Raw genomic sequence first — 9,794 nt, forward strand, 5'->3', positions numbered from 1 at the left:
GACCCACTTTACCGCCGCGCAGCTAGAGCAGCAAAGATGCTTCAGCCGCGTCACAACTAAACTGGTACACGCATCAGAAATGAAGCAGCAGAGCTTCTGCCGCTCCTGCTGCATGCGATCTGAACGTAGCATAGAGCTAGCCTGACTAATGCAAACAACTTTACTTCAACCTGAAGACGAAACAAACGGTGGTTAGTCACCTTCTTAGAGACACACCTGTCTCCTAACGACGGTCACATTTTCATTGATATTCAGCCTTGGAGGCATGAAGGGAAACGTCGGTCTGGCAGGTTAATGAGAAGCAGAGGAGGGTACCTGATCCTTCCTCTTGAAAGGGCAGGTTGGCGTGTGCAGGGTTTGGCCTGCAGTCAATGATGCCTAGGAGAGTCCGTGTCAGTCTGAGCAGCTCAAAGAAACTGTAGAAACCAAAGTATATCAGGTGCCTGGCTAAGCTCACCACCTGGAAGAGAGGAGAAGATGTGAGCGCAGCAGGAGGACGGAACGGGCGCCATGAGAGCAGCGGAGGGAAATACCTCGTATGTGAGTTTGTTTTTCTCCTCGTTGTGGAAGGGCAGCTCATCGTTCAGGACGTTGTTGAGATACTCCTCCATGAACACCATGGTGTTAGCAAAACGGTTCTTCTTGTTGTCTCTGCTGTCGTCCAGGTTTGAATCGTAACTGAGGAGAAACCGACAGCAAATAAAACATTTTATTAGGTTTAACCTTCGCTGTGAGACAGGACAGAGATGAGCAGCAAACTAAGATGAAAAACTTTAAGCTGAAGCTGGTGCATCATCAAAACGCTCCATCTGGACCCTATTCACAGATATAGAGAAGGAGGACTGCAGCGTCTAATCCCAGGTCTTTGGACTGTCTGATGTTCACAAGAGCATTTCACTAAAGTCTGAAGGTGGCTCACTCTTTGATGGTGATGGAGGTGGGAATCTCGGTCCACAGCCTTGCAAACTTGACGGGGGTCACCAGTTCTTGAGGGTCTCGGTCTACGTGGGCGTGCAACATGAGGCGGCAGAAAGAGGCGCGCAGGTCAAAGGGCAGCGTCTCATCCATCATGCAGAGGAAAATCAGCTCCACGTCCAACTGCTTTGATATCTCGTCTATAGCCAGATACTGGCGGTCCAGGCACATCCGGGCGAAAAGCTTCAGCTGGTACCTGAGGGGGAACACAGACCCCATGACTCCAGTCTGCAAACCCTGGGACTGCTCCTCCGTTATGGGGGGACGTACCTGTAGTAGGTGAGGACGTTCTCATCGTGAGCGTTTCCTTGTCTTGCTTCCTGGGCCAGCTGCCTGATGCTCTTCTCCTGTTTCTCAAAGGTTTTATCCGTCCACATCAGCCAGACCTAAACGACAGGCCGACTTAAACATGGAGGAGTGATCTGCATGCGGCCGACCTCGTTACAGATGAGGATTTTATTCACTGCTGCTTCCACTGAATGAGTGTCACAGGTGGCCTACCTCATCTTCATCCCCATAGTCATCCATGCCCAGGAATTCTCCCCGAACGCCTCCAGGGGGCGCCTCTTTGGACAAACGCCGCCTGAAACCAGAGAGCAACGTTTAAAGAAGGCTCCGTTTTCATCTGTCTCCCATTCATTCCTTATGGGCGTGAGATTGAAGCTGATATAGTGGTGGCCTGGTGCTTAGAGCGTAGCAGCTAAGTCCCTGAGGTTCTGAGTTCCAGCCCCACTCCCACAGACTGCCACAAGACAATAAAGAGATTACTTCTTCTTCTTCTATTATTTACAGAATAACTCTAAAGAGCACAGACATCCACCAGGCTGCAGTGGTGACATCATCAACGCTACATCTCCTGTCAGACTGTGGCGATTTAGACCAGCGTCTGCCAGACGTACGGAAAATCTGGCAAAAACTCTGACATACGTTGGATAAGTTACGAGCTCGCTGAAAGACGTTGAAACACGCCGACATACGGTGAGTCCCGGCGTATGACGGCGTCTGCCGTTCGTGGGCCGTCAGTTCCAGGTCGATTCTCTGATGGCTGACATCCGTTCATTGTCACTTCCTCATCAGTCGAACCAGAAGAACCAGGATATGACCCGGCATGGTGATTTTATTGACTAGCATAGCTTTTCTCAGCGCTACTGCTGAGCTCGTTAGTCACCAACATAAAACGTATTAAAAAGAGGCGTGGCCCAAAGAACCTGAAATGTTAGAACAGTAAATAGTCATATGTTCATGTTACCGTTTTTATGTAGTTTTACTGTTTTCAAGGCTGAACTTTAAAAAAATGAAACTTTCTGGAGAGCTGTTCTTAACGAAATTATTTTTGTACACAAAATGACAAATTAAGTCTGTTTAAGTCTTTAGCGAGCTCCTACAGAAGCCGCGCTCTGGTCAGTGGATGGCTGCAGCGTCACTTCCTGTCTGACCGCCGGCTGGCTGCTGCTCATCAGACCTTCGCTTCACTTTTCTCTCCAGAATTCGTGGGAAATGTAGAAATCGCTCAGACGGAGTTTGGAAAAAGGTTCGTTTGACGTTGATCTAATGCGTCTGCGGTCACAGCACGCAGAGTCAGCATGGATCAGAGAGCTGATTGGCTGATCCGACCAACACTGAGTAAACAGTCATCGCAGAGAGAGGAGGTCAAGGTCATTCAGGTGGACGGGGAACCGGGAGACCTCAGGTATGGTCGCTTTATGGAGGGCAGACCAATAACGGAAAAATATATCAGCTAATAATATAGCAGAGCCCTAACCCTAACCATAGAAGACGATGCAAAAAGATGGATGTTATTTTCTATCATGATGGTTGGTCTGCTGGTTTCTCCTCGGCTTTGATAAACCATCGAGTATTTAGAGCAGCCACCTCCTGCTCCCCCCCCCTCTTCTTTGACTCACTCTGTCTTGATGAGGATGTCCTGGTTTTTGGGATCCAGCACACATTTACAGATCAGTTCCTGGGTGACGGGGATGGCCACGTTGTTGGACACACAAAGGTCAGAGAGGTAATCCAGAAACCTGCAGAAACATGAGCAGACATGATCCAAAAGGGCAGATAGGACCTAACGTGAAGGTCAGCGGTCTGCTGGACAAAGCAGGAGGTGCAACGTAAACAGTCAAACTAGGCTGACAGCAGAGAAACATCTAACAGGAACTAATGATGCTTTGATTGCTTCGTCAGCTCAGTTCTCCTAGTTCAGAAGGGACCCATTGGTCCTCCCAGTCCTACCTGGGCTCTCGGTTCTTGCGCACCAGGCTGACGAAGGTCTCCACCTCGGTCTTGGTGATGTGCTTCTCCAGCAGCTTTCGGTTGTTATGAAGCAGAGCAGTGATGGTGTCTTCAGCCAGGATGTCGTACCCAATCTGACTCTGCATTACTCCAAACTGCTTGGCTATGTGCTCCTGCAGGGATGGGGGGGCATCAGTGAAAATGCAGGAACCACCAGGTCACCCTTCCTCAACAGTGCAATGATGAGATCTTTGTTTGTGGCTCCACTCTCTCTGAACCACAGCAGACGCTGCAGCTGATCCGTCTACGGATCTCCATTCTCAGGAGCCCAGGATACTGCAGCTCCTCCACTGGAAGCAGGAGCTCTCCAACGTCTGGCCTGTACCCTCCAGCCCAGGGTACAGGCCAGCCCGGAGGCAGAACCATGGCCTCAGACCTGAGGAGCTGATTCTCATCCTGGCTGCATCCTGTAAACCGCCTCACTTCCTGCTGTAGGTGTGGAAGAAGGAAGCCAGCAGAACCATGTCATCTGCAAAAAGGCAGTAGAAGACCCGCTGGTCCCTGAGCCAGACCCCCGAGCCAGAGGAACGTCTACATGATGGCGGTTTGAACAGGGGAAAATCTACATAAAATAAAAATACTAGTAGAATAGTGTGGTTCTTCCCGGTTTTACATCCTCCCTCCTGGAACCTCCTGGAAGTTCCTGGAACCTTCTGTGGCTCCGGGAGGAAGCGGGCTGACAGACTAACCTGGTTCTTGCGGTAGTCGTCCTGGGAATGTCTCAGGACTCGGTAGCAGAGCCGGAACATGTACTGATAAGGGGCGTTCTTCTGGTCAGCCAGCTCTTCCAGATGCAGCAGAGGTCCCTCATCCTCCCCTCGGTCCTTGAAGGGAGCCTTTAGGATGCCGAAGATCTGAAGACACAGACAGACGGCAGACCTAGCTGATTCAGAACTGAAGATCTGTTCTGTGGAAAATAAGTTTACTGGTATGATAGTGGATGTTCGCAGTAGATCTAACCAGCCCTAAGGAGCAGAACTCTGAGCCACTGAGGAACCTCCCTCTCTGTCTCTGGTACCAGGGTGGTCTGCTGGTACCAGGTTCTGCTTGTGTTCAGTCCGGTCTGGTAGCAGACTGGCCAGATTCAGGTGAGCACAGGAACCGGCAGGAAACCCAAAAGCAGACCTCAATGTTTCCGGAATGATTCAAATAATTTCTCACCTCACACTACTGCTCATCCAGAGTTCTTCCTGGATCTTGGTCCTCACTAACTGGGCTCTGAATGGTCCAGAACCAGAACCTTTACACCTGACGGACCCTAGAAGGTCCCAGAGGTCCAGTGACCACACCCTGCTGTCTAGGCCATGGATGAAGGTCACAGAAACTTTAAAGCAGTAGCTCCAGTACTTTGGACCGGGTTACTGCAAGAAATTAGCCGTCTGCTTTAGGTTCTAACATTTCTTTGGCTTCAAAGGTCGTAGTTTTTCTCAGTAAAGATCTTTGAATTAATGTCTTTAACTTCTGGTTTTGAGGTCTCTGAGGAGGTCTCTGAGGAGGTCTCTAAGGAGGTCTCTGAGGAGATCTCTGAGGAGGTCTCTGAGGAGATCTCTAAGGAGGTCTCTGAGGAGGTCTCTGAGGAGGTCTCTGAGGAGGTCTCTGAGGAGATCTCTAAGGAGGTCTCTGAGGAGGTCTCTGAGGAGGTCTCTAAGGAGGTCTCTAAGGAGGTCTCTGAGGAGGTCTCTGAGGGGAGGGGGCAGAGGAGGAACCAGAATGAAAGCTGATGGGAACCAGGACTAGGGTCCAGTTCATAACCATAAAACTCAGGGTAGAACCCAGAACTCAGTGTTGTTCTGGTTAACGAGGAAGATCTGGTTCATCTAGAACCAGCAGGTGCATCAATGGACCGATGAAGCAGAACCAGAGAAGCTCTGAGGTTCTGATGGCAGACACACGAGGAACGCTTTAACCCAAACCTCAGCCTCTATCCTCCTCCTGAACCCAGCTCATGGTCTGGGTTTGGTTCTGGACACAGACAGTTCTGTGCAGACGGCTCGGTTCCACAGATCCAACTTCTTCTGGACTTCTTTATGTTTCTGGCTTCAAGCAGCTGGTCAACCAACACCTAACAGAACAAGGGAAGTTCTTTGACCCAAATTGAGCGGACCTGCTTCAGGATGTTCTGCTCTCTCATCAGTTTCTGCCGCTCTCTGTTGGGTTTGGACATGACCACGTCCAGGACTGGCTGGCCACTGTTAGAGACATCGGCCACGAAGAAAACCACGTCCTCCAGCAGCTTGATGGCGAACCTGGAAACACAGAGAGGCTGCATTCCAACTAGAACCAGAACACCCAGAACCATCCGTGGACCTCAGCTTTCAGAAACATACCTGCGGTCGTTCTGGCTTATAAACCCGGAGCTGAACTGGTCCACCACAGTGGCCAGCATGGCGCTGGCATCGTTGGCGAAGTCCAGATCCCGGATCTCCATAACGGGGACGGAGACGATGGCAAAGGCCTCCTTGTCCTCTTTGGTGGGACACGTCCCCAGCTGCAGGAAGAATCAAAAACCAAAAGCTTCAGGAAGGCCAGAACCAGGAATCTGTGGTCCCACTGATGAAGATTCTGGTGATTGAATGACCCACCATGAGTCTGATGGGACGCTCCTCATCTATGTCGATGGGAACATTGGTGCTCTGGATCCAGGTGTTGGTGCAGAGATGTCTGAGCCGAACGTAAGAGTTTCTGGAAGAAAAGAAGGATAAAGGTTTCCCTCCAGCTTCCATCAGCAATCAGCTCTAGGTTAGAAGTTCTTCCTCAAACGATGAAGTCTGATCTATCGTCAGCTTTTCATTCTCAGCTGCTTTTTGTCTTGATTCAACCTTTTTTCCCTTTAGAGAGAAAGATCTGGAGATCAAAAAACCTTCAGTCTAAACTGAAGACGGGGGTGGAGGGTGGGGTGAGGGGTGGCTGCTAGCCATGTGGGGGCGCTAGGCGCACCCGGCCTCAACCCCAAATACAGTATCCTCAAGTGTCCTTACTCACCCCCAGGAAAACGGAGAGACTCCATATAACTGGAACTCACAGATTATCGCCTTGATGTTCCCTAAGCAGAGATCGGCCGATCCGCTGACCGGCTGATATTTGAGAAATATCAACTCCAGAGGTTAGTCCTGTTTCTCTCCGCTCTGCGATCTAAGGGCTGTACATCTGTCCACCAGTCCATGATATGTCCACAGTCTTTCTATGGTCTTTCCATGGTCTGTCTACGGTCCATCCATGGTCTACCCATGGTCTGTCTATGTTCCATCCATCGTCTGTCTACGGTCTGTTCATGGTCTGTCTACAGTCTTTAGGATTAGTGCTCAGTGTTAGTGCTCAGGGTAAGTCTTTAGGGTTAGTGTTTAGGGTTGTTGTTTAGGGTTAGTGGTCAGGGTTAGTCCTTAGGGTTAGTGGTCAGGGTTGTTGTTTAGGGTTAGTGGTCAGGGTTAGTGTTTAGGGGCTGGTTTGGGACTCTGCATTAATGTGAAGCCTGAGCAGGAAGTTGCTGACCGTGGGACGAAGGAGTCTGTCTTCTGCAGAGTGGTTGGATCGAGCTCAAACAGCGAGGCGATGTCGTTTCCATGAGAAACCACCACCAGCTTGTACTTGATCCTTTCCCCAAGATGACGCTTGCTGCTCCGACTGATGTCCATCTGCTGAGACAGAAAGTACCACAAAGTCCTCAATCCACTCTTCTATTCTATGTTCCTCTATTCTATTATTTTCTAATATCTTCTATTTTACTACTACCTAAACTGTTCTTTTCTTATTTATTCTATTTTATTATATTGTTATTTAAATACTCTGATAGACTCTATTCTATTATATTCCAGAGGTTCAGTTCTTATCTATTGTCTTCTGTTCTAAGAAAAAAAGGTGGGATCCAGCCTGGACACGTCCCAGTTTCATTTTATTCTATTCTTTTTTATTCTACTTTACTTCACTTTAATCTATTCTACTCTCTTCTGTTCTATCCTGTTCCTGTCATGATCATGCCTCTGACAGTTCTGACATGCCTCGTTTCATTCACCTGCCTAACTCTGCCTGGTTTTCAATTTACACTCATTTAATCCACCTGCTCCTGCTTCTTTATATACGGCTCAGTCCCAGCTATCAGGTCAGATCATTGAGGTTTAGGTCATTGCTGATGTCATAGTTCATGTTCTCGTTCTCGGGGGCCAGTGGTGAGAGAGGTTTTTAGTGTTTCTTTGAGTTCCTGTTTTCCTGATCCTGTTCTTTCTCTTATCCACTGAGCGGGTCCGGTTCCTGTCGTGGACCGTAGTTCCTGGTATCCTGACCTGTTCTGCCTCTCAACTACTGAGCTTGCTTGTTCCACAGCCCGCTCAGCTTTAAAGGAGCCCACTGTCTGTCTCAGCTCAATACGGGATCCTTCTGTCCTGTTCTTGATAGTTCTTTTCTATTATGCTCGTATCTATTATGTTCTATTCTATTCTTCTCCACTTAACCTTTGGTGTATCATTTTCTATTCTGTTTTGTTCTATGTCATCATATTGCAGAGATCAGTACTTAGAGAGGGAGGAACTCACAGAGGACGACAGCTCAGCGTTGTCACCTTTATATCCGGGATTCTCCTGCAACAGCAGAGAAATAAATCACAGCTATTAGCTGAACTCTAGGAGTGAAAGAGACGTTAGTGACTCCAGGACAGAAAACTCACAACTACTCAGAGGGAAGAAGAACCGGCAGCAGTTTGAGGTTAAAATCATCAGTTAGTCTTTATTAGGCTAAAGCTGAGGCCAAACCTTTTCTGTGCCTCTAGGCTGTAAAGATGCTGTGGATCACCGTCCAGCTCTGAGTTTACTAATCATGTCTGTTAGGACTGATTAGGACACAGAAAAGATCAGAGGTCCAGAGAACTGCTGATCCGATGAAGGAAAACAGGAGCAGAAGAAGAGCTCTGATGTTACCTGAGGGAACCCTTACCTCTGCAGCCAGGTAGTTTCCTGTAGCCAGGTGTTTGAACCTGTAGAGACTGTTCCAGTGGCCCGCCCCCCCACGGCATGGGTCATGATGGACAACCTGATGGACCAATCAGGACACAGAGAGAATTTAAGCTCCTCTTTGATTTCGGCCTTTTGGATGATTTCCCTCAGCGCTGCTTCTAAACCCTAACCCAGAAAAACCTCAAAACTGAACTAAAATCTTTCTAACCACAAAAACACAATCTATATTTAACAAAAACTGTTTTTATGGGGAGTTTGCAGCTGCCACACAGAATGAAGAGTTACAGCTGGCAGCACATCCATGCATGCAACTAGAAGGAAGCAGTTTTTCACACTAAAGTTTCAGTAAAATCTGCAACAATAAACTGTAACAACCAAGCCTCCTAAATCACGGCGCATTGTAGGGCCGACTGCCCTAATGGGGCCCCATGCCTGGCCCCCATGGGGACCAGTGCTGCTTCAGGGATACATGTTGGGACTAAGGTGGAAACTAAGCTTAGCTTGGGGTCAGAGGTTAGGCAGTAGCCCATAGCGGAGAGGGTCAAGGGTCACGCTTAGGCTGCAGGAATGCGTCCTCACAGGGATAGAGAGACCTGGCTGTGTGTACCTCGACCTCCCAGAGGGCGTTGGAGCTGGTGGCCGACGTGGCCGACTGCCTCAGGGTCGTTCTCAGGAACACGTGCAGCTTGCTTTTGTACTCGTCGCAGGTGAGAAACTTTTCCTGCTCAGCGTGGAACAAACGGACGACGTCCCCCTGGAAGAAGGAGACGGCGAGAGCGTCAGCAGCAGCAGACCTTCCTGGAGTCCCCCTCAGGTCCACCCCCCCCCCCCCCCCTAACACCCTCAGGCCTGAAGCAGCAGGAGCTTCTCTCTCTGACATGCTTCTAGTTTCACTCACTCCTTTCAGGACCTCCTCTCTGTGGTCGCTGAACATCATGAACAGGTTGATCTTCCAGCTGGTGTTGCAGTTCACCGAGTTCACCTGCAGGGGGAGTCAGAGATGCATCAGGTTGGATCCTGTCTGCAGCAGCTTTAGGTTCATGCCGGGGACTATTTGAATGATTGTTTGGAGGGTCTGGTTGTTTCTATTTGTTTTTATTAATTTTCTTTTCCTAGTTTGAATCCAGTTCTGCTGTTTTCTATCAGTGTTTCTGTTTATTTTCAGTCTTCAGTCGACGGTTGCCAAGCGTCTCTAGAAAAACGGAATGGTTCCGTATTTAGAAACAGAATTAGCTGTCCCGTATTTAGTGGAAAAGGAACACACTTTCTCCCGTATCACTATGAGAGTAAAAAAATAGTCACGGGCACGTTTAATACAAAACTTACGGTAAACTTGTTCCCGTCCCTGTCCTGCATTGTGACCAATGAGCTGACAGCATATATGTAACGATCCAGAATCCCATTGGTCGAGCCAAGTGTTGCTCACAGAGAATTTATCGGGAGGCAACAGAGGAGTTTGGGGGACGATCGGATGAATTGAAAGGAAAAGGAATCCTGGCAGTCCAAAGGAACAGCAGGGAGGTGGATGGAGGTTCTCCAGGCTGCTGACCTTGGTCCTCAGCTTCCATCTTCCACTGGTTT

General features: G+C 49.0%; 1 protein-coding gene across 1 annotated transcript in view; it reads right to left on the minus strand.

The window, feature by feature from the left end:
* Nucleotides 1-9,794, minus strand: part of itpr3 (inositol 1,4,5-trisphosphate receptor, type 3) — a 75,904-nt gene that overhangs the window by 41,699 nt on the left and 24,411 nt on the right. Inside the window, exons 5-20 of the mRNA XM_015394543.1 lie at nucleotides 9,112-9,195; nucleotides 8,821-8,967; nucleotides 8,194-8,289; nucleotides 7,797-7,841; nucleotides 6,760-6,902; nucleotides 5,853-5,952; nucleotides 5,598-5,758; nucleotides 5,375-5,516; nucleotides 3,960-4,124; nucleotides 3,211-3,383; nucleotides 2,880-2,999; nucleotides 1,477-1,558; nucleotides 1,246-1,361; nucleotides 920-1,171; nucleotides 534-678; nucleotides 316-460 (exon numbers count right to left, since the gene is read on the minus strand). Of these exons, the coding sequence (XP_015250029.1) occupies nucleotides 316-460; nucleotides 534-678; nucleotides 920-1,171; nucleotides 1,246-1,361; nucleotides 1,477-1,558; nucleotides 2,880-2,999; nucleotides 3,211-3,383; nucleotides 3,960-4,124; nucleotides 5,375-5,516; nucleotides 5,598-5,758; nucleotides 5,853-5,952; nucleotides 6,760-6,902; nucleotides 7,797-7,841; nucleotides 8,194-8,289; nucleotides 8,821-8,967; nucleotides 9,112-9,195 (2,116 nt within the window). The remainder of the gene's footprint in view (nucleotides 1-315; nucleotides 461-533; nucleotides 679-919; nucleotides 1,172-1,245; nucleotides 1,362-1,476; nucleotides 1,559-2,879; nucleotides 3,000-3,210; nucleotides 3,384-3,959; nucleotides 4,125-5,374; nucleotides 5,517-5,597; nucleotides 5,759-5,852; nucleotides 5,953-6,759; nucleotides 6,903-7,796; nucleotides 7,842-8,193; nucleotides 8,290-8,820; nucleotides 8,968-9,111; nucleotides 9,196-9,794) is intronic.

Source organism: Cyprinodon variegatus, unplaced genomic scaffold (assembly GCF_000732505.1).
Source record: "Cyprinodon variegatus isolate N-32 unplaced genomic scaffold, C_variegatus-1.0 Scaffold692, whole genome shotgun sequence".
NCBI classification, from domain to species: domain Eukaryota; kingdom Metazoa; phylum Chordata; class Actinopteri; order Cyprinodontiformes; family Cyprinodontidae; genus Cyprinodon; species Cyprinodon variegatus.